The 23,916-nt window shown below is 55.6% G+C and overlaps 1 protein-coding gene across 1 annotated transcript in view; it reads right to left on the bottom strand.

The window, feature by feature from the left end:
- Positions 1-302: 302 nt before the first annotated feature.
- Positions 303-23,916, bottom strand: part of LOC105183587 (homeobox protein onecut) — a 30,640-nt gene continuing 7,026 nt past the window's right edge. The window contains exons 2-4 of the mRNA XM_025304660.1: positions 12,216-12,239; positions 11,303-11,418; positions 303-3,017 (exon numbers count right to left, since the gene is read on the bottom strand). Coding sequence (XP_025160445.1) covers positions 2,808-3,017; positions 11,303-11,398 — 306 coding nt within the window. The 5' untranslated portion in view covers positions 11,399-11,418; positions 12,216-12,239 and the 3' untranslated portion in view covers positions 303-2,807. The remainder of the gene's footprint in view (positions 3,018-11,302; positions 11,419-12,215; positions 12,240-23,916) is intronic.

A 23,916-nucleotide genomic window follows, 5' to 3' on the forward strand; every position in this document is an offset into this window, starting at 1 on the left:
GTATAAATTATGTGTATGTGTCGTGTCGTGGGGCTACATGTTGTACGTGTCTCTGCGTGTGCCTGTGTGTATATGTGTGTGTGTGTGTGTGTGTGTCTGTGTGTCACGTGTTTTCCTTTTCCTTTTTTAATATGTACAATAGCACAGCACAATTGCAGTACGATATCGAGTGCGGCTCGCAAAGTCTCTCTATCTCTCTCACACGCTGTCTTTCTCACACACTCTCGCTCTCATACACTATCGTTCTCTCGCTCTCTCTCTCTCTCTCTCTCTCTCTCTCTCTCTCTCTCTCTCTCTCTCTCTCTCTCTCTCTCTCGCTCTCGCTCTCTCGCTCTCTCTCTCTCTCTCTTTCGTACACTACGGTGCAGTCATCCGTTTTAAAAATTGCTCTCTCTTTCTTTCTCTCTTCCTCCCCGCTACCGCCTCCCGCCATCGGTTCGCACAAAAGAGCGTCCACTCTGATATACATGTTTATACATACATATATATATCACTTGTGTGTGTGTGTGGCACGTGCACCCTCACACGAAGCCACTTTGAAAATTGGTTCACGTTTCGTCTGACCAACGAGGGACACGACGAGTCTGTCGCGCATTCGGCGCCGCTGATTGCGCGATCATCATCAACCCCTCTTTCTCTCTCCCGTCAGCTTTTCCTCGCTTTCTTTCTCTCTCTCTCTCTCTCGCTCGCTCGCTCGCTCGCTCGTTCTCGCTCTCGCTCTCGCTCTGTCTCTTCTCTCTCGCCACTTGTACTGTCGATCAACCCCTTCTCACGAGGGGCCACGGACGACCGCTTCAATTTTCATTCTACAAATGCAGAATCATACACGTTAAAAGTCACGCTCTCCCTCGCACCGTCCCTTCCTCCTTCTCTTCATTGTCACTCGCAGCGAGTCGTGAAAGACCGCCAGTTAATGGTGGCGCAGAGACGTCACTCTTGGACGACTTGGTCGTCGCGAGACAGGCTCGAACGAGTCGAGAGAGTATCGCGATGGAAACTCGTGTCGAGGAAAAAGGCGATTTTGCTCGTGACCGAGGCAGACGGAGAGAAAACCAGAGAGAGAGAGAGAGAGAGAGGGAGAGAGAGAGAGAGTGAGAGGAAAAGGCACACGCGACTCGGACGCGCGTCCTGCGTGAGGGACCGCCGACTTTACGAGACAAGGACACGCGTTCGCGAGCGAAATCATTACGTCGGGACGCGATCAAAAGGACCCACCCTCGATCGCGGTGCGCAGGCAGGACCACGCTGCCCCGGTCGCGTCTCCTGAGGTCAGGCCGATCCTGAGGCGGAGGGCAGGACGATAAAGCGACGGACACGCGCGCGACGCGCCCGAAGCAGCGGGGTCCGGTCCCTTGCGTGTACAACAGGGAGGAACGTAATGAATGGGGGTAGAGAGGGGGGGGACAAGAGGGCAAAAGCCACGAGAAGAGTCGACGGGTTTCGCGGGCGAACTGACCCCCTCCTCCGGGCCGCGACGTGCGCGAACTCGAAGATCGAGCGCCCTCGCGAAGACGACCCTCCCTCCGGGCGCGCGCTGCGAACTCAGAACGCGAGAAGCTTCCGAATTTTGACTAGAAGAAGAACAGGGTGAGGACCCGCCTCGCGATCAACGCGGACGACGGGCGCCCCGTCCTCGCGGAGGACGACCGCGTCGTCTCCCGCGGGAAGTGCGCGCGCCTTTCAATGGGACTAGAAACGCACGCTGGGAAAGGGGGCAGAGGGGGGGGGGCGGAAGTCGGGCGCGAGATCCGCGTGCTAATCATACGGAACAACTTATACGCTAATATGGCAAACTATGGCACGAAGTTTGCGAGAACTGCTCAAAGCCGAGACGCGGGTGGGCCGCGAGTTATCGTCTCTTCCCTTCCCTTTCTCTCTCTCTCTCTCTCTCTCTCTCTCTCTCTGTCTCTCCCTCTCTCTCCTTCTCTCTTTCTCGCTCTTTATCCGATGGTTCTACTTAAAGTTACGGGACGTTTCGTCGAGACGCGGCTTCACCTCCACGATTGCGTCGTCCGACGAAGAAGCGAAACGGAGAAGCGCGCGGTCGGCGTCGCGCTCTCGCTCGCTCGCTCGCTCGCTCGCGAGTCGTTGGTGCCTCGATTTTGAGCACGGGCTCTGGAGAGCTTGGATCGGTCCGCCGTGGAGGTGCGGAATCCGCGGTCTCGGCGGGGTCGTTTCGCGCGGGGGATTTCGTGATGATCGATCGCAAGCAGCGGCTGGGACGTCCTCGCCCGGCGACACGCGGCTCGATCTCCGAGAGCCTCGATCGAGGCTCGCGTGTCTACTCGCCTCCTTCTCGCCGGCTGGATGAGCGGAGACGCCGCGCCGGGACGCGCGGCGTCTCGAGAGAATTTTTCACGCGAAACGAAAATCCCCGGCAAAGATGACACTCGAACGCGAAGCAATCGTCCGTGAGAGACCGTCCCGGTCTCTCACGCGCCGCCCGCCGCTGCGCCACTTTCGCCGGCAGCCGGCGGGCGTCGCGGGAGATGAATCGGGAGATCGACAACAACGCAATAGACGCTAAGAGAAACTTAATTGTATCACACGAACGAACGAAAACAAGCAAATCGAGCACCGCGAGTAAACGAGAACCAATGAGTGCGCGCGCGCGCGTGCGCGTGCGCGGAAATAAAAGGAACCCCGGCGCGAGAAGGAGACGTCCGCGAAGCTACACGAAGCTACCGTCGAGATCGAGCGTATGGGCGAGAACAGGTCCCGTGGGCGAGGTGGTTTCGCCGCCCTTACGAGAAGGGCAGGTCCTCCTCGGGCGACTCGTCGTGGTACTCCTCGTGGTCGGACGTGTGTCACAAAACGTCGCTCGGTTGGCGCTGGCCGATGCCTATCGTGGGCGACAACTGTTCCTCCTCGACCGCCACCGTCTTCGGGTCCTCGTCCTTCCACTTGTCCATCGAGCGGCGTCGAGCGTTCATGAAGAAGTTCCCGACCGTCGTCGGTTCCAGGCCCAACTGCCTCGCGATTGTCACCTGCATCTCCTTCGACGGCCTCTTGGTCTCCTGCGGCCAACAAAGAGAGAGAGCTCGGTTAATCGCCGCGTCTCATCGTTATTTATCGCACCTTGTGTTTTATATCTTATCGTTATCTCGCACCGGCGTGGCCGGCCACTCTGTGCCGCCCGACTCAACTGCCTATGTTAAATCTATCCCCCTGCCCCTCTCTCTGACCCCTCCTCGCCGCTAGCGTCCGTCGATCTCGCACCGCGCGAAACGCTGCGCCGGTCTCTCGCGGCCTAGGTTCCGTTTTTCTATTTCGAGAAAGGACACGTTGTCTCGCGCTTGTCTATTTCCCGCGATGTCGATTGGCTATCTCTCGATCTCGGCTCGACGCGAGCCGCCTCGTTACTTCGTTACCCCGCGACGGCGAGCGGCGAGCGGCGAGCGGCGAGCGGCGGCTGTCATCGCATTTCGCTGGCTGGTTGCGCATTTCGCGGCGCGGCGTTGTATAAATCGTAGGACTTGTTGACGCGTCCGTGGAAAAGTCATCGCGCGAGTGTCACGTATGAATGTCACGTATACGCGAGAGTAGCCGGAGAACTCGCCGCCAAGAATAATCAAAAGCATCGAAAAGAATCGCGTTACTTACTTATTTAGAACGCGAGCGTTTGGATATTTCAGCGGTCGTTTGCAGATGGAATAACATTCTCGACGAATGAATAAAATATGCGCAAGGAGGAGGGCGGTAGAAGGGCGGCGGGGCCAGGGGGAGAGAGGTGGTAGGGAACGAGGTCAATTGAATTACATCAATATCGCTCGGAGTGTTTAATGCGCTTATCGGATTAATTAACCGCTAAGTTGATACACTCGCGGCGGTACGAAAAGATTCGGACGCGCTCTCTCTCTCGCTCGCTCGCTCGCTCGCTCGCTCACGCGAGTACATTGTACTCGCGCCGAGGCTAATTCCGAGGCGCGCGAGCTACGCGAAAGTATCGGTTAGTAATAATTGTTGCTGCGCCGGCAATCGATGCACGCTCTCTCCGCCGCCAAGTCCCCGTTATTGATCGCGCCACGTTGGGTAAGAAACGGCGCGTGGGAAGAAAACGCGGTAGCCCATTTACCGCGTGCGGCGACATGTTTACCATCGTCCACCCGGCGCGGAATGAACGACAGATTATCGTTAAGCGCGCGAGTGTACACTTTTTACGATCGACCTCCGATATCTCCCCCTCCCTCCCTCCCTCTCCCTGCCACCTCTCTCTCTCTCTCTCTCTCTCTCTCTCTCTCTCTCTCTCTCTCTCTCTCTCTCTCTTCCTCTCTCGCGGTTGCGGCTGTCGGAGCGGTCGAGAAGAAAGGGAGAGAAGAATTGGCGCAAACGATTAGGACGAATCGCATTTCGAAGAGGCTACAAGACGCTCTGTTACTCTCTCTCTCTCTCTCTCTCTTTCTCTTTATCTTCTTCCTCCTCCCCCTCTCTCTTTTCGATAGCCCGACAAAATTGAAGGGAAGGCAGCGGGCACGCGCGAGTCAAGGCGAATTCCGACGTGCAGTTTGGGCCGCGACCGCGGCTAATTTGTGCCGAGATCAATACGCGACACGCGGCAGATAAAACTCCGCTTATAATTAGGAATAGTAATTATCTTATAGAATTTCAGAACCCCCTCCACTTGCGCGCCCTCCTGCCTGTCCGCCGCCCTCCTCTCTCGCTCCGCTATTCCGTCCAATTAATTCCATAAGATAATCACCGTTCCGCGGAATTACAGAGCGCTCTTTCTCTCTCTCTCTCTCTCTCTCTCTCTCCCCCTCCCCCTCCCTCCCTCCCTCCCTCCCTCCTTCCCTCGCCCGTCCTCTCGACCAGCTTTATATACATTCCGCGCGATGCGTTAAATAAATAGCGCCGCTCATGAGCATGTCGTGAAATAAAACCGCGTGCGTCTGGTTTAGCGCGTTCGTAGCGAGTCGCATCCCTCGCGAGCGATTTCTTGCCCGTCACTTTCCAAGGGCTGCTCTCTCTCTCTCTCTCTCTCTCTCTCTTCCCCTCGTCCTGCTCGTCCCGCCCCCCCTCTCTCTCTCTCTCTCTCTCTGTCTGTCTCCCCTATCTATCCATCCACCCTCGGCAAGCGGCGATGACGTGACGTGTACGCGCGCGTCGTACACGCTAGTACGGCTGGATCTCGTGCTTCGTATGTGCCGTTCTCGGTGCTTTACTGAAACAGCAACAGCAGCAGCAGCAGCAACAGTAGCTGCTGCTGCTGGTGCTGCTGCTGCTGCTGCTGCTGCTGCTGCCGCAGCAGCGGCACACGCGCACAACAGTGGCTGTCAAGGAATAATCACGATGCTTCGTCGCGATAGTGTCCCGCATTTCCAACAATTGATGCGCCGTTCTATAACGCGGCCGCCGGGCGCCGCCTTCCTTCTCGTTTCGCTCGCTCGAGCCTCGTCTCGTCGTCGACGTCGACGTCGACGTCGTCGTCGAGGCTCGGGGGTCCGCTCGAGCGTGGCTGCGGAGCGATGGCGGCAGCGTGCGTATCAATAGCGCCGACACGCGGCGGGGCTGTGTGCGACTCGAAGCAAGTCCGGCGTGTCGCGTGAGTTAAGCGAAATTAATGTCCGCGAGAGTTAATTAAAGTACGCGTCTCTGTGTGTCTCTCTCTCTCTCTCTCTCGCGCGCGCGCGCGCCCCGTCGTAGTCGTCGCCGTCGCCGTCTAAAAATCGAAATCGTCGATCCCGCCGTCACCGCGAGAATTAAATTATTAATTAATTTCGGGATATTTAACGGCACGAGCGCGTCGCCCGGCCAGCGCGACCCTTGAATCCGAAATTATTTAATCCGCTCGGCTGAGGGGCGGGGAGAGGCGGGCCGACACGGTTGCCCCGGTCCGGAATTTTCGTGTACGCGCGTGTACCTGCGAACATTTTATTATTAAATTTCAGCAACTTTTTTTCGTTCTCTTTCCCCGCCGAGGTATAGACGGAGTAGTAGTAGTAGTCCGGCAAAATTGCGAGAGAGTCGATTTTCCCCGTCGGATAAAAGTGTGATCGACGCGGGGGACGAGCGAACGAGGGCGGGAGGGAGGAAGCGAGAGGCTCACCGGCGACAACTCCAACTCCGGGAAGAGATATTTGTAATCTAATTTTGACAATTCCGGTCCGAATGTTGTAACGGCGTGTCTTCAACTTTTAATTCCCTTACCAAAGTGAGACCGAAGTCGCGAGTCGTGCAAATCGAGAGGTGCAGAGACAGAAAGAGAACGAAGCCCCCCCCCTCTCCCTGCCTCCTCGCAGTTCGCTTCTCGGTGAGGCGTAAACGCGTATTCAAAATTCAGAGAGACCTCTCGATATTCAGTCAATCGAGGTGAATAAAAAAAAGAGAAGATAAAAGGGGGCAAATTTTTGAGGCCCTCTTTTTATCTCAAACGAACCGCCGATTTTCGAGTGTGCGATGGAAACGGCTTCGGTTTCGTACGAGTCTCGTCGTCTACAGCGGCAAAAGGACTTGGTTTTATTTCCTGCTTCGAGAGATAATCTCTACATCGTGAATACCTATAACCGCGATTTAAGAGGCGGACGGCGTGGAGAGAGGGAAGAATTTTCGCCGGAATCGCCGTCGCGAGCGGATAATGGGCCGCTTACCGGACTCACCGGCGAGCGTTTGTCTTGGAGAGAGCGCTGAAAAGCGACCCGACATCCTTTTTTTTTTTTTCAAATCAGGTTAAAATCTCAATGTGAAAGGCTGCGCCCGGCGCTCGCCTCGGGTCCTCCTCCGACGGCGCCGCTTCCAATGGATCGGAATATCAATTATCTTTGCAATTACAGCAATTAATATTCTCATTCCGATAGAGACCGAGCCGCGCCGTAAAGGCGACGCCGCCGCTCGGCTTTGAAAGTAATCAAGGCGAGTTTTATACATTTCTATATACATATACATGTACACATATAGACATGCATTGAGACAAATAAAAGTCTCGCCCGGGATCCGCGGCCCATTATATTCAGATCGCCCAAGTGTCTTTTTTCTCTTTTTTTTTTTTTCTTTTTTTTTTTATCATAGACCGATGTATTAATTATCCTCGCAATTAAAGCAATTAATAGCGATCGCCGGAGGAGCCGGCGCCTACGCGCGTTGCGTAAAGAACCGCGATTAAAAGGGACCACCTCCTCTTAACGGGGGCGCTCTCTTCCTCTCTGCCTCTCACATGCACACACCTTATCCTCTCTTTCAAGAGAGCGCGATTTTATTTCTCTCGCGATGTCGCGAGGAGAAGCTTCTTTTTCCTTTCGCCTGTCAAAGAAAATTATCCTCGCGTCTCCATTCTCTCGCGGTCGTCTCCGCGTGCGCCGCGACTCGCTGAATTTAATGAATTTCTACGAAACTCCGTCGCGTTTCCCGCGCGTCACCGTTAACACAATCCGCTTTATAATCGCATGTGCGTTTAAGGTGAGTCAATCTTCATTCCAAGATGCGTCGCGCGGCAGAAGAGGATAGATGGTGGCTGCGAGTCACCCAGGATTCTCCCCTCGGACAAAGAAATATTTCCACGGCGACCTTGCCCTCCGCCCCCTCGCCCGCCTCCGCACAGTCGGCTCGTCTCGAGATATTCGCGAATCTCGTTAATTCTCGCGGAATACCATCTCCAGGCGGAATTCTCGCGAGCGGCGGCGGCGGCGGGCGGGGGGGGGGGAGGAGAGGTTGATCCAATAATCGCGCGAGCGCGCTCGCGGCCGCCGCCGCCGTCGTGCCTACGTATGTGTGCGCGCGCGAGTGCACACCTAAGTATGTGTTTGCAGGTGTACGAGAAAGATTGCGGCGGTGGTGTGCGAAGTGGGCTAAGGTCAATTCGCAAACTATTTGGCGCGCTTCCAGACCATGCCGAAGCGTTCGTGCCGTGGCAGCCGCCCCTTGCTCGCTCTTCATTTCCCTCTTCCTAGCTTTTCCCTCCCCTCCCCCCCCCGCCGCCGCCGCCGCCGCTTTTACTTCCTCGTGCCGGCGGATCACTCGCCCGCGCGATCACGCGCGCGAAGTACGATCGCGATATCGCCGTGCGACCGCCCGAGCCGAAATTCGCACGCTAATCAGCATTTATCGCTCTCGAGCGCCCCTCGCCGGCCCTTAATCGTCGCGCTTCCACGCGGAATCGTCGCGCGTGGAAGCCGAGCTACCGGCTGGCCGATACTGTCCGGCACAATTCCCGCGTTCGAAGCGCGTAGCCGCCGCCGCCGCCGCCGCCGCCGTTGCGATGTTTAACAATCGCTCTCGCTCTCGCGCGCGCTTTATTTGCTTCTCGTCGGCGGTCTTCGCGCTGCCGTTTCTCGGCCGATTGTCGTCATTCCAGCGGGACGAGCGAAATTCGATCGGCCCGGCGAATTAGACCGCTTATTTCGGTTTCGCTATTTGGCCGGTGTGGTTCTTGATGAAATCCGCGGGAGTGCGCGCTGTTATTCCGATTAACCGTTCGATCTCGATTAGGCTAATTGATTTTTTCTCGTTGGTCGCCCCTCTTTTTGTCGCTTCGTTGTCCCCGAAATAGAATGTCGCGCGGTAATAGAGGATGCACGTTCCGAATTAGCGTTCTATGAAATATCGTTCCAATAATCCGACCAATCGGCCGAACTCTCGTCGGGATTTATCAAATTTCGTATGAGCGACAAACGCGCACGCGCGCTCTGCAGCGTCCTTACACGGCCGCGGCCGAAAAAATTGATCATTAAGAGTAATATTCGCGTTGCCGTAGCAAAAAATTCCATTCGATCTGAGGGCAATCGCTTTTGCGACAAAGCAGAAAAGTTGATTTCTGCGAAAGGCAATTTCGCCGAAGCGCGCCGCGTCGGTCGCGAGCGCGCGAGCGCCGCGCGCAAACGTGCGGGCGCGCGCTCGCGGCCGCTATTTATGCGATAATTTATCGCCATCGGAAACGAGTTATCACGTTTCATTGTCCCGCGATGCATCTGCCTGATTGTAATCATAGTTGTAATAGCTACGGACGTGCCGATGCGCGCCGTTATATACGCCGGCTCAATCGATTTCGTATCTCGCGGATTGCGCGCGCTGTGTAACGATATTTGTCATTTTGTTCTTTGGCTCTTCATGAGAATGGGAGAAAAGAGGCGAGATGGAGCGAGAGAGAGAGAGAGAGAGAGGCGAGATATCTGATTTTTATTTTCCAAAGGCAACAAAAATCGCCCGAGTCCGCCGCGCGTTATCCAGCGCGTCTTCACCAGCGATGTGGAATTGAAGGTGTTTTCGGAGCTTGTTCTCGCTACGATCCATAATTCGTCACGGGATTCGGGACGGGATTCTATTTATAATTCTATAGATCGCGCAATGCAGAAAACATTTCAATTGTCGGCGCGCGCGTCGTGTCTATAAATGTTATTCCAAAAATTCTCGAGTGTTTTCTTACGGGCGAAATTCTGCCGCGAGTTCTGTCACGGATAATAGATCTCGCCAAAAGTGTCGCCGTAGAATAGGGAAAGTTGGAAAAAAATATTCGTTTCTCCTTCTCTATTTTCTCATTCTCTACTTATAACCCGAAGTCGCGCGTCGCGACGATGTCGCGTTCGGCCTATATATCTCTCTCTCTCCCATCGGCTCGCTTCCCAACGAACAATGCAAATTCCTTGAGCGTTTTTCCTTGAAGCTGTAGCGGCCAGTAATAACGGAAAGTGTTTCTCGAATAGTTGAAGGTCGGCCGGCGTTATCGGTGTCGACTGTCGTAGAGCTATGGACGGCCGGTGGCCGAATTCGAACGCGAATCGGCCGAGAATTCGCCCGAATTTTCATGTTTGCGCGAAAGAAGAGAAAGTCATGAAATGTTCCGTAACATTCATCGACTCAAATTGCACGGCACCGATTTTCAAGTGAGATCACACAGCTTGTTCATCCGCGTCACTCGTCACCCGTCATCCGGCCGGAAGGCATCCGGTCGAGGAAGACGCAAACGAGGGTCAACGGAGGAAGGCGGAGGGAGCGCGATGCGAGAAGTGTCGCGAGAAGAGAGAGAGAGAGAGAGAGACGAAAGCCCGAGATGGCGCGCTTTCGGCAGGCACTCGTTTTTTTCCGAGACGTTAATGAGGAAACGGATAATATCAATGGCCATTCTTGAAACGCGGTAGAGCGGCGTTGCAATCAGCGGGGCTGAAATACGGAGCGCATAAGTAAAGAACCAGCCGCGAAATTATTCAAGACCGATCGATAGCCGAGCGCGCTGCCGGTTGACGCGCGACTGAATTTCAAGTATCTACAGCACGGACATGTTTTTCCAACGCGAAAACTCGCCAACGCGACATTCTCCGCATCTTTTTCTCTCTCTCTCTCTCTCTCTCTCTCTCTCTCTCTCTTCTCTCTCTCTCTCTCCGTTCATTCGCCTCTAAATTAGGAATCGTAGGGCGCCCCCCCGCCAGAGAGCGCACTCTCGAAATCTGCTCTCCCATTGATCCTCGCCGCCATCTCCAGCGATCCAAACACGACCGATCGCGCCACTCGACGTTATCGTCCCTGACGGTCGAATGTAAATATATGTAAAACATCCCCGCGCGCGTTCTCCAGACTCGAGTCAGTCGAGATTGTCGTCCGTGACAAACCTCGTCGCGGGCTCGCGCGATGCGCGCACATCAGCCGCTTCGTAATTACCAACGGCAACCATGAAGGAAGGAAGGGCGTACTAGGTGAGAGACACGACGGGAGACAACACGCCGTGCATTCGGGACCTGCACATCTTATTTTCGTTCCGAAGAGAGAAAAATATCGAAAGAGCGCGGTAGTCGCTAGACCGGGAATCGAACCCGGGTCCTCTCTCTTCTCTCTCTTTCGCTTGCCGGGCGACTGCTCTAGACCACTGAGCTACCTGACGCTCCACGCTCACGACATTCTCCTCTCCCCAGATAACGTTGAGAGATGTCGTTCGGAAGCGACATCTCTAGTGCTATCCCGAGCGCACGGCGACTACAGAGAGAGGCATTGTTACTTGTAGCTTGTACCTAGTGGTACAAGCTGGTGGTCTCTCAAAGTCAATCGCGCAATCGCGCTTCACTCGCTAGCGTCGGCCTCCGCGCGCGCGCGCGCGCCTCCGTCTGAGGGGAACACCTCTCGACCTAGCCGGGGTGCGCAGGTGTGTCCTCGCGAGCCGAGTGCAATCGAATGTTGCAAGTTCGAACGTATGTATGCACTTTCGACCGCGAAAGTTCGTCGCCGCTAACAAGCGGCGGATCAGTCCGGCGCTCGTTCGCTTGCGCGCTCGCGCGTTCCCTCCCCGGCCCCCTCAATATTCATTTCTCCGTGCATCGTCGGGGGGCAATTACTATCGATCAGGGGGATGAGTTACGTCGTCGTGTGTGTGGACGATACTTACTTTAAAAATAGCCTGTAGAGTACGGCGCTGAAGGTCTGTGAAAACCAGCCGCGGTTTCTTGGGGGCGGGCTGTTGGTGTTCTGCCTGGCTCGCCATCTCGTCTTTCCTCTTGCATGCTGAAAACAGACGAGTCCGTGAGCGCGCGATGGCTGCGTACTCGCGCGTAAATACGCGCGTGCTTGCGTGCGTGTCGTCGAGCGGCGACGTCGCCTCGCCTCGCCTCGCCTCGCCTCGCCTCGCCTCGCCTCGGGCCGGCACGACCCGCGAGGTGCTTCCGCTCGCGTTTACGATTTCGGATCGACCGGACTTTTGCGAGAAACGCCGCGTGCACGAGGTCGACCACGACGACGCGTCGTCAACGACGTCGTCGTCGTCGTCGTCGTCGGCCGGCCGGCTGGCCAATCTGCTCTCTCGGCGGCTCGAAGAACTTGAAATTTCGCGTAAGAAGCAGTTCCGCGCCGGTTGTTCAATCGCCCCCCGTCCCCCCCCTCCGCTCTCACCCGAATCCGCGCCTCCTCGTTCATTCATGAGCGACGAGGGAGGAAGCGGGCCCGGACGCGCAATCGGCAGCGGGCCGTGACATTTCCGCGCGGATTCCGCGTCCTTGCGTTTCCCCTTCGAAGCGGTCTGATAGACGATAATCGCAATTACGGAGCGAAAAAGTGCAAAGGAGACGACAGGCTGCTGGTGCCGGCGGCGGCGGCGGCGGCGGCGGCGGCGGTGGCAGTGGTGGCAAGCGGTAATCGTGGCGACGAGAACGAGCAGGAGGAGGAAGACGACGAGGAGGGGGGACAGAAGGTCATCTCGGAGGAGGAGGATAGGGGCGCTGGTAGGAAGAGGCGCGTCGCCGATGGCGAGGACGGGGGGAGTGGGCGGTTGCGGTTTTTTTCAAACGTAATTTAATCGTACTTACTTCCGCGTTGTGGAATCTGTGCAGCTGAAAGCAGAAAAAAAGACCGATGTTAGTCACAGTGGGAACGTAGCCGGGTCGCACGACCTTTCTTTCTTTCTCCCTCCCACCCACCCTCTGTCTCCCTTTCTTTTTTTCCCTCCTCCCCTTTCACTATCTTTCTTTTTTTCTTTTTTTTTTTTTTTTTTTTTCCGGCAGGTCGTTTCGCCCCCTTTTTTCTCTCCTCCACTCGCTTCGTTTCAGCGCTCAAGACAGATAGTACATTAAAGTGGGCACGTAACGGTAGCATGTACACAAGTCATTAAGGGAAAAAGGGTGAACTGAGTTGCATACACGAATCCCAAACTTAAAGCTACTGGCTGCTGGTAAATCATACATATCACTAAGGGGGTACCAAAATAGGGCAGGGGGGCGGGCGGATGCAAGTGTGTCGTAAGATGCATTCTCTCGTTCGTACGGGGGTCGAGAGCGGTGGTAAGGGGTGGGCAGGAGGGGTGGGTGCGATATGTGACGCTCCCTCGCGCGAGGGAGGATCCGCGGATCTCGTTACTGCGAGACGCTCGTTCCGCGAGCGAGAGAGAAGGCGACAGAGAGCGAGAGAGAGAGAGAGTATATGTGAGAGTGAGAGTGTGAGAGAGAGAGAGAGAGAGAGAGAGAGAGCGAGAGAGGGCCGGGGCGCGTTTAAAACCGCCGGGTAAACATCCTCGCGCTCGACGACGCTTTCACCGACGTCGAACACGGCGTCGTGTGCGCGCTGCGTATTCACCGATATAAATGTTTAATGCGCTTGCGATACGCGCTCGCGCGCACCCTCCTGTCGACAGAGGAGCCGCTGTCGTGTAGCGAGCGCCGCGCTTATTATTTGTTGTAATTCCAAAAGGTTGTTATTTACATTATGTCGCGAATTTCCATGTGGAATTTCCCGCGCGATGGTGCGAAGAACAATGTCTGGAATTGCAATAAATAACGGTAACGCGCGCCGACGCCGCGTGATTGACTGAACTCGGCTCGTTCTCTCTCTCTCTCTCTCTCTCTCTCTCTCTCTCTCTCTCTCTCTCTCTCTCCCTCCCTCTCTCTCTCCCTCTCTCTCCTTCGTCGAAACTCGGACGCCTCGAGTATCCCAAAGAGCCGCGGATCCGCGACTTGGACGATCCAGCACCGCGTTGGCGAGGATCGCTCAACGTCGCCAGCGTCGAATGTTGTGTTTGTCGTTACTGTATGGGAGCAGAATAGTAATGTTGTTTCATTGTTGCTGAAAAGATATATACATATATTAATTATTTTTACACATGTATACATGTATAGATCTCTCTTTGTGCCTTCGCATAATGTGATCTGAATGACGTGTCGGTGTGTGCCGAGCGACTTGATTAGTCGGCGCGAGAAAAATCTCAATATTCCGCGTCGTCGCGCTCGCGGCAGCGCGCTCCATTGTCCATCTCCGCGGAATCAAGCGGATCTCGCTCGTTCCAGCGGTCCTTAAGGCCATCACACACAAGTGAACTTGAGCAGTAAGACGCAAGCAGCAAAGAAACTGACCAATCACAATCAATTATCCTCGTAAAGTTTAAAATGTCGTCCCGAAGTTTCTCGATTGTGATTGGCCGATTTGCTTACTGCTTACGTCTTACTGCTTAAGTTCGTTCGTGTGCGATGGCCTTTAGCGATGCATACAAATACAGATATCGGCGACAAGCAATTCTTATTCACTTGTTAGCCGTTCTGCATACTCGCGAGTCTTGCCGCTTAGCGACGCCCGTAATCGGGTTGAAATGAGACGAAGTCGCGCGCGCGCGCGCGCGCGGGGAGAGATAGGAAACGCGGGGGAGAAAAAGGAATCGCCGTCGGTGCGAATTTGTTGCTACCTACGCGCGTACATACACACACACACATACACACCCATACACACGCGAATGCATGCATAATAATTGATCACGAGACCACACGAAATTGTTAATAGCCAGTTGAACGCAATAGCCTTCCATTCATCTATGAAATAACTATATTCGTCGTCGTCGTTTCGAGTTTAATGGCCCTTGCCGATCGATAAGCGCGCTCGGTTATAATAATAACGACGACTGCGTTTTCAATTTGACCGTAAAATTAGCTCGAAATTGGAAACGATCGTCTCTCGCGACTTTTTGCGCCCGCCCTCGTCAATTATGTAAATTTGAAAAAGAGCGACGTTCCGCGGCGGCCTTTCTATCTGAATCGCGCGCGCATAGCACACGCCGTCCATTTTCCCCGGGGCGATGGCGCGGCGGTGGATCGAACCGGAGAAATGTTATATTTAAGATCCATTTGCTCGTCCGAGCCTTTTATTGAATCTTTAAAACCCTCCGAGTGTAGGATCAGGGATTTAACCCTTTCGCGGAAGGGGGTGGACGCGACGGCGGCGGCGGCGGCGGCGGCACACGCGCGCGTTTCGCCCTCTTCTCGCTTTATAAATAAGTGAATTATCTCTATTACCCCGCGCGCGCGCGGAATGTTGCCTGATAAGCGGCCAAGTCCGCGTTATTTTCACGTTCGCGAACAAGCGCGAACCTCTGTTGAAACTAACAGTCACCCCCTAAATCTCGGAGCCCGCCGAAGGTGACCGGTGGGAATCTCGAAGCGCGGAATAACGCGGCCGATGGAAAAAGAAATTTAGAGGTTTCTTCTCCCTTTGCTGACGTCCGTGAAGAGTTAATTTTCCAACATGGCGTGTGGCAACTCGCCGCGGCAGGGGCGGGAGCAGACGGAGGACCGCAGGGGGGCCGGGATGTCGATCCGCGTCGCGAAAAATGGGAACGTCGGCGACGGGCTCGCGTGTCGGCGACGTGATCGCGGAGGGCAAAGGTCGCGGCGACGGCCGCTGCAGGCCGGTCCAGATGCAGCGCTGGATAAACGCGAAAGGCAATCGTGTGCCATTAGCGAGCGGCCGATAACGAGTGAAAGGAGCGCCGGAAAAAAATGGCACGAGAAAATAGGGACAGCTCCGGAGCGAGGGGGGGGGGGAGAGGCGGGCAGATGGGACGAGATGGAAAATTGACGCGTTCATTATTGCCCGGAGCTTTGGAAGCGGAAAACAAAGAGAGCCGAACAGATAGGTAGAAAGATAAAGAGAAAGATCGAGAGAAAGAGAGGGGACGCGCGTGCGAGCGAGCGAACGAGTTGCGTCGGTAATCGGCTCTCGAGAACCGCGGGGGGGGGATGCTTTGCTCAACTTCCGGCAACGAGGCCGATTTAATTAGCCGACGATGACGAACGGAAGAGACGCGCTGACTCCGTCTTCGCGCGGGGGGTGGTTTTTGTTTCGCGATACTCCCTTGGCCGCGGTTGAGGTTTGGCTTCCGCGATATGCTTACAGATTCCGCAGGATTTCGGGAGCTCCACGCGGATACTGCAAGTGCAATAATGCACATCGATTGTCGTTAAATATGTAATTCCGCGTGTCTGGCATTCTTAAAACCATGCGAGCGAAGCATCATTGTGTCGGGAGAGTGTGAGAAGAACGATCGTTTAATCGATTGCACGCGAGCTCATCTTTCTCGGACGCATAATTTGTTGCTTATCTCGGAGTGGTCGACTCGGAGTATCGACTCTCTTTTTCTCTCTCTCTCGCTCTCTCTCTCTCTCTCTCTCTCTCTCTCTCTCTCTTTCTCTCTCTCGGCGGCAAATTAGTGGCGGACTACATTTGGCGAGACCGATAAATCCGCGATCGAATCGTCCGCGATTTTATCAGTCGCTGTTGCACAACACTCGTCATATTTATCATTGCATCGCGCGTGATTTCATTCGGTGCACTAATTGAAGATTGCATATTTGACGGACGCGAATTGTGCGCGCGATCGGAAATTTTCAACAAATTAGAACAAGAGAGAGAGAGAGAGAGAGAAAGCGATTGTTCGCGTTGTCGATTCTGTCAAATTACCGCGTATTATTGAGAATTAATTATAATCTGTTTTGAGAATAATACTTTGCGGTTCCCCGCGTCGCGTCGCGTCGTTGCGCTATTTTTGAGCCGTTTCCCTCCCTCCAATTCTTTTTTCCCTCCTCGTCGGCTCTCGGGTCGAAACGGGAGAACACGCGGGCGAAAAATACATCAGTGAAAAATCAACATTTAAATAATTATCGCGATCCGATATCTCGCCTCTCTGCGTTAACGGTCGCGATTTAAGCGACGACTCCGAAGCGACGGGTCTTGACGCGCATCGATTACGCTCGAGAGCGTTGAATCATTAAGTGTTCCTTAAGTTCACGTTCTGTTCCGAGTGATGCCCGATTTATCGCTCGCGCTTAACGCCGGATTCGAAGAAAGATTCGCGCGTTTGTGACGTTATCTCTCCCCCTCTCTCCCTCTCGTTTCTCGACACGCAAAATATCCCGCGATTCGCGAAAACTACATTCGCCCCGGCCAACTTTGCTCACTCGATGAAAATCCCAACGGCGGGCTCCCACTGACATTCGGAGCGCGTCGGACAAGCGAATGTCACCCTCCGCGACTTGCATCGCGCTCCGCGCCGCGGATGAAGCATTAATGCCACGCTCGCTGCGGACTTTTCGGGGAACGATCCATTCAGCCGGTGAGAAGTCGTCGGACAGGAAGCCGGGAAGACAAGACAAGCGCGTTTGTATCCACGAATATCCGCCGGAGGATGTATCGGCCAGCGCAGGAAAATCCGACCGGGTACTTGCGATTAAATTTGGAGCCAAGCGTGTGTGTGTGTGCGCGCGAGCTCCGTCTTTAAACTTTAGACTCGCGCGTTTATCGGAATATTTAACTCCGGCTGAAGCGACGTCGTGTCATTCTCAAAGTCTTCACGTCAGAGAAAGATTGACGTTCAGTCGAAATCCCTTCCGGCAGGGATGTCGGAAGCAAGTCGCGTGACACTTCCTTCGCGGGCCGATTGTCCGCGATTCTAACGCGTTTCAATTATCGCGAATCCACCGAGCTATTTCGCGAGGCAGCCCTCGGGGCCGTTCTCGTCGTCGCTCAAACCACGATCATTTCGCCCCGACGTCGCCCCGCCGTCGACGTCCCGCCGACTCTGTCGGCTCTCTCCCGTTTGTAAATACGCATTCGTGTGCCGTACAAAGCGACGAATGTATTTGATTAAAGTCGCATTAAAATGTATAGGCGGGTCGATTTGAATTCGAGCGCCGTAAATATGTATAGGAGGCGACGCGGCCACGTGTTTGTGTGTGTGTGTGTGTGTGTGTGCGCGCGCGCGCGCGCGGCACACGCTATGGAAAAAATGGCCGGCTGAGGGTTGCAGTTGACGGAGGGAGGACGAGACAGAGGAAACGAGAGAATGGAAGAGAGAGAGAGAGAAAGAGAGAGAGAGAGGGAGGGAGAGAGAAAGAGAGAGGTGTTTAGAAAATAGCCGAGCCGAGAATTAGGGAAACAATAAAATCGGAGGTCTACCACGGGCCGTGGGGCGGTCGACATATATCGGCTGAGTTTGTCAACGACGCGGTCGCTTTGACGAACCCGTGGCCCCGTGCAGCAGCCAATCAGACCGCGTGAAAAATCTGATGGAGCACGCGCGCGCCGATGGGGCTTAATCGAACGTGGTTCAAAGTCGACGATGCACCTGTCTGCGCGCTCGCACCGCTCGCGCGCGCGCGTGTGTGTGTGTGTGTGTACGTTACGTACGGACGCAACAAAAGCGGAAGTGGCGGCAGGGATGCTCCCGATGCTTTGTGCACGGGGAGAGAGAGAGGGAGAGAGAGAGAGAGGGGGGGGAGGGCTTGCTCGAACAGAACGCGACGACGGGCTCCACGTGGGTCAAAAGGTTACAGAATGCACCTTGCTAGAAAATGCACCTCGAAGAAACCTTCCCCGTCTCTCCACCTTTCTTTTGATCGTCCGTTCGCGTGCACGTCGTCGTTGACTCTAGAGAGTCGCAGATTTAGGAGTCGTAATCGACGGGGGGACGTTAAAAGCCTCGTTTTTGCGTGAGAAAGACATTTCTACAGAAGATACTTTCTGATATTTCCAATGCTTCCGGTTTGCCCGGTGTTGCAATTCTTACAAATTTTACTCTTGTTTCGAGAGACATTTTACTTCCACGTTTCACCCTGCTGTACATTTTTTCCTCTCATGAGGAAATACGATCACGCTCGTCCGCGGAGAATAACGTTTCGGTGAAATTACCTTCGCTCGTCCGAGATAAGAAACATTGCGAAAGATCCGTCCAGCTTCCCCGTGCGCGCGTATCTTTTCTCTCCACTGTCGCCGCTGTCTTTTCGGGGCCGCCTCGTGCCACACTACTTGCGGATCCTCCGACTGTCAATTTGACTCGGGAAAGATGTCAGCCCTTACGGGCTAATATACCCGGGTATAATGTAGTCGCTCGCGCGTCGGGACGGCCCTGCGGATTGCTTCGTTTTCCAATCAAAATCGAGTTTGTCACGAGGTCAGATGGGGAAGGGGGTGGGGGGAAGGGGGCGAGACGAGGATGGGCACGTTCGCCCACATACTCGGGGGAGAACTCGAGCTACTGTTTGGAATAACTCAAGAATGATTGCGATCCCCGAGCGAGGAGCCCGTTGGCGTCACGTGGTCCCAATAGCCCCTAATACACATATATGCACGTGTGTATGTACACATATTTTATATATCATATATATATATATATATATAAAATAATACATGCACCCAAGTATACACACGCACGCGCAGGCAGGCAGGCAGGCAGGCAGGCGTGCCGCGGCGTCTCGATTGCACAGGGTGTCTGGCGTCGGGGGGTAAACCGAAAAGAATAGCCATCGTCCCAATTTCGAGGTGAGCGAATAAGATACGGATTAAGCCGCGGGCAATCTCGGCCCGGCATTTTGACAGCGACTCCTCCGCGGCTCATTTCAGACGAGCGCGCGCGTCGCGGACGAAATCTGGGAAAGAGAAAGGCGGCACAGGGTCATTCTTCCTTCGCGGCTCATTGGTCTCGATCCTTCCCCAACAACACGAGCCGATAATTGCGACAGGTTTCTGACGCATCGGCCTTCCCCTCGAGCGTCGCTTCCGTTCTCGACGGCGCTTACCTCGACTCGCGTGCGTACTCGCGCTCTTGCGACTCGCCACGAGGCGCGCGGAAGGACACCCTTCGTATCCAAGGGCTCGTTCGCCGTAAATAAGTAAACAAACGAATGAAAAGCGCCTAACGATCGCGCCGCGACGTTGTGGCCGATAGACTCGCGCCGCACGTGCAGGCCCGCAGCCGGAAACGAAAGCCGATCAGAGCCCTCCTTTCGGATTTTCTCGCTTCGTCGGGATTTATGCCGGCGATTCGATTTTATTGCTTATTGCCCCACGCGTCGACTGCCGCCGTCGCCGATGTTCGCGGCGTCCCATTTCTCGCGTCGCTCTCCCTCCCTCCCGTCCTCCTATCCCGCCAGCCTGTCCTTGAACGGGGGTGGTTGCGGGCTGGCGGAGCTATTTACCTGGTGTGTGTCTCTAATTTCTTTCTCGTTCCTCCTCCGAGGGGCAGTTCGGCCACGAAATCGCCGGCCGACGAAATCCGCCGAAATCCCGGTTCCACGTTCCTATTTTCGGGGAGCGCCGCCGCTTAATATCACTCGGATTAACCGCGCGCGGGATATCATTCGTCGGATTGATGAGCGACGAGTATAAACGCGATTCTCGGCCGCGAATGCGATGCCGCATTCGCGCGGTCGCCCGGTCCGACGAATGGACGGACGGACGGACGGACGGCCGCTCGCGCTTCTGCAAATATCGCTCGCGCACACTTGGCCTCTCACACAACCGCATGCACACACTCACACACACACACACACACACACACGCGGGCGCAACAAGCCGCAGCGTTCGCCTCGAGGAGGAGCTCGCGCGATCGATTCGAGGCGAACGCGATCCGCGGCGATCGGCGTTCCGCTTTCTCCCGCCGCTCTTCTCGCGAATCTCGCTGCGCACACCTTTCGGCGCTCTCGGTGTCTGTGTGTGCGTGTCTGTTTCGCGAGAGAGAGCACTCTGGCGACAAAAAGGACGGAGCAAAAGGTCGCGCGCGCGCGCGGCCGCGCCCGGCGCGTTCCGCGGCTATTGCTGATTAATCGCGCTCGATCGCTAATTCAAGCGCCAAATATCAGGCCGCGCAAACAGACGCGACCCACATATGTGGGCGGATGGCGCGGGCGGCGCGCGGGAATGCGCGGCGCGTTAATGCGTAACAGCTACGGTTAGTTAATACTTACGTGTGCAACGTCATTGGCGAGTGCCGAGTGCAATTAAACGCGCGAGCGGTGTACACTCGGCGAATACTTTGCGCGCGGCCGCTCTCGCGAGCTGCGAAAAAGGTCCGCGCGGCCATCGGCGAGCGGAGCAGCGCGAGCCGGCCGAAGGGGGGCCTGGTTTCTGCGGGAGAAAATCAGTGGAAAATGTGGAGTAACGCTCCGCCCGCGCGCGGGGCTTCGTTCTCGGCTCGTGGGCGACGCTGAAGACCCCGCTCGCACTTCCCCTCGTCCGATACTCTCTGCTCGCGAGCGAGCGGCGATCAGCGACGAGAACGGAGCCGCGCACGGGGGAGGTCTTATTCGACGGAAGCGTGGGAGACGAGCTGTGATGAATGAGAGGAAGAAGAAGAAGAAGAAGAAGAAGAAGAAGAAGAAATGTTACGCTCTCCACATTGTCGACTCATTCCTCCGCGCGCAGAATCGTGCCGCTCTCTCCGGCCTGCTCCGGCAGCTCGGTGACAGCCTGCAAAATTTCAATACCGCTTTATCCTCGAGAGGAAGCTGTCCCTTCGACGAGGGTGTCGGAGGGAGAAAGTACCGCAAAGTACAAAGTAATACACCGCTCGTGAGCGGAGCGCCCTCGCCGGCCTCGACGTCGGCCATGATGACGTCGCGGGCGCGACGGCGAAATCGCAGCTGCGCGTTCTCTCGCGCGTGCTCGACCGTCGTCGACTTGACACCTTGAAAGAAATCACGCAATTACGCGGGCTGCTCGAAAAACAGACAGGCACTCACACAGGCACGTGTACCGTGTTGTTGTTGGCAATCGAGCGTCGGCGCGCCGACTGGACTGAGCGGGTGGTGTTGTTGGTGCTTGTTGTTGTTAGGGGTTGGGTGGGGGGTATTTTTGTTGTCTTGTGTTTGACTTCACCTCGACACTCATGCTCTGTCTGGAGGGTGGCTCTCGACTAATGTTACGGGCTGGTTTTTAGGGCTCAGCGTAGGGGGTGAGGGTGGGGGTGGTGGTAAGGGGGCGCGGGCGGGCGGGCGGACGGGCAAGTACTACCTGCGGGGTGGGCTATTTGTCAATCCATTTAACAGCTAAGTAGTATAAAGGTGGTACTCTTAATAAACAGCTCTAGTCGTGGGGATTGTCTGCATTGCGGGGGTGTTCTGCACGCAGCAAAATGCTCGCGTCTATAGTCGTAACAGCGGCACGCACACGCCACGCCGCGCGTCGACGAGTCCTCCCGCCGCCGAAATCTCGCGCTCAGTATCTCCCTCCGCTCTTGCGTCTCCTAATTTCCCAGGCCGCTCGGCTCTCGACTCTCGACGAGCGGCGGAAAGTCCGCGGCGTCTCGCCGCGAGGAAAGAAGCGCCCAGCACCATCACCTTGTGTCGGCGCTGATGCTGGCGGTTTGTTCTCCCGGCCCGGCGTCGAGAAATCGGGGGCGGAATTCCCATCTATTAAGGTCATGAGAGGCGCGGCGGCGGTGGAACTCGTCGACGTTTGGCATGGCAGTTCGTCTAAAGATCACTTTTCCCCGTGTACGTCTTCGTGTCGTATTCTAAGGACAAAGACGCGAGAGACAGAGAAGGGCACCGGAAACGAGGGCGCCTGCACGTGTAAAGCCGTCAGCGCGCGTTCCCCGTCCTCGTTTCCATGCCGTGGCACGTAACAAACAAACTTTCGCCCGTCGTTGTCGGATTCGCAGGGAGGGATCGCGCGCGTGCGCTCCGGGGTGTCCCGCGAATTTCGCCGGATAAAAGCGCGAAATGGCGTCTGTCGTCGCGTCCGGCCTGCTGACGTGGTCCTCCGCGCGCGGAATGTTACGGGAAAACCGCACCTTGCGACACGAGTGTCGCGAAAATATCCGCGGCGCTAATTGAAAACGCAACCGCGTCGAGTCTCCTCCGCGGTGAAACAACGAACGATCGCGCGAGCGCGACGAATTATCAGCCGAATTAACGCGAGCGGGTGGAAACTTCGCGAAGAGCGAAAAGCGAAAACGCGCGGCCCCGTTACTTTCGCGCTTCCGCAAATTAATGCACCGAGTGAGAAAACACGATCAGCTCTCCCTCTCCTCTCTACCGCGCCGCGAGCCTTCCCGTGGCTCTGCTCCGAGAGTTCACCTTTGAGCTCGAGCTCGTCAAAGCGGCCAACAAGTGCGCATTAACGCGCAAACGTGCGCGCTCGCGCGGAGACGCGTCTCGCGGCAAGAGAAGCGAAAGATGCTCGGCAGGCGGAGATATCGCGCGGCATTGTCGTCCCTCTCGCGCTCTCAACGGCGAATATTTCGCGCTCGCTCAAACAAATCGTCTCACCGGCAGACACCTTCGCTTGCGCGCGCGCGTGCGCTCGTGTGTGTTCGCGAAGTCACGACTTTCGCGCTCTCGCGCGAAAGCTGCCCTTGCGGCGATCGTATGCATGTGTGTATGTGTGTGTGTGTGTGTGTGCGCGTCGTGCGCGCGCGCGCTCGCGCGCGGTTATTTTTATTCAGGGACACCCCGTGGCGCGCGACTCGCGCGCGGTGACCTCCCTTTTAGTTGTTTTCAATTTTCCCGGCCAGCCGGCTGCCTTTGTGTATTAACACTGCCGCTTGGCTCTGCGGCGCGTGCCGCGCTTCGCGGCTCTTTTCTCTCTCGCGGTCGCGTAATCGCGCCGCGATGCGCCGCCGCCGCGAATGGGACGGTATGGGACGAAGACGCGGCGCGGCGCAGCGCGGCGCGGCGCATCGCGCGGCGACCTCGTGCTAGACTCGAAGACGCAGGACATGGGGGAAAACCTTTGTTAGAGTCGCTCTGAGAATTACGTAATATATGTATGTAGCCATGCAGAGAGTATATATATATATACTACTGATATATGTATATATATATATATATATGTGTGTATATATATAGATACAGATATAGATATAAAACTGAGATATATAGCCCGGTGGCGTTTTATTGAGAAATTGATCTCTCGTTTCCTCGAAAAAAAGCCGACTGACCGACCGTATCGTCCCCCCTCTTTTTGCTTCAATCTCTCTTTTTTTTTTTTATTCCTCCTCTACTCCGCGCACTCTCTCCCTCTCTCTTCCTCTTTTGGCTCATCTTCCGATGCGTCTCGCACTGTTCGAAGAAACCTCACCCCTCGTGATCCTCCGCTCGCGCGACGTTCGCCCGCGGCCGAAGAAACAAAGGGGAAAAGAAAGAAAGAAAGAAAGACACGTGTCGCACCGGTGGCGCGAAAGGGGTCGCGCGGAGAAGCCCCTTCTCGAAACCTCTTCTCTTCGCAGAATGGACGTGAATCCGCTGATTTACACGGCAAAAATCGCAAGAATCCGCGCCGGAATTCGGCGGAGACGACGCGTTAGCGTCGACCGCGAGGGGTGGACCTCTGCGATCCTAAGGGTGTTTCGGGGATTCTCCTTGTCGATGTATTTCAATCGCGGGGCGAGCGTACTGCGCAAACAAAGCGCGTCTTGTCCCGCCGGCCTGTGCTCGTTGGCTCAACGAAATTTCGCCTCGAATAGTTCCTCGCCTC

Source organism: Harpegnathos saltator, unplaced genomic scaffold, assembly GCF_003227715.2.
Source record: "Harpegnathos saltator strain DR-91 unplaced genomic scaffold, Hsal_v8.6 scaffold63, whole genome shotgun sequence".
In the NCBI taxonomy this organism is placed as follows: domain Eukaryota; kingdom Metazoa; phylum Arthropoda; class Insecta; order Hymenoptera; family Formicidae; genus Harpegnathos; species Harpegnathos saltator.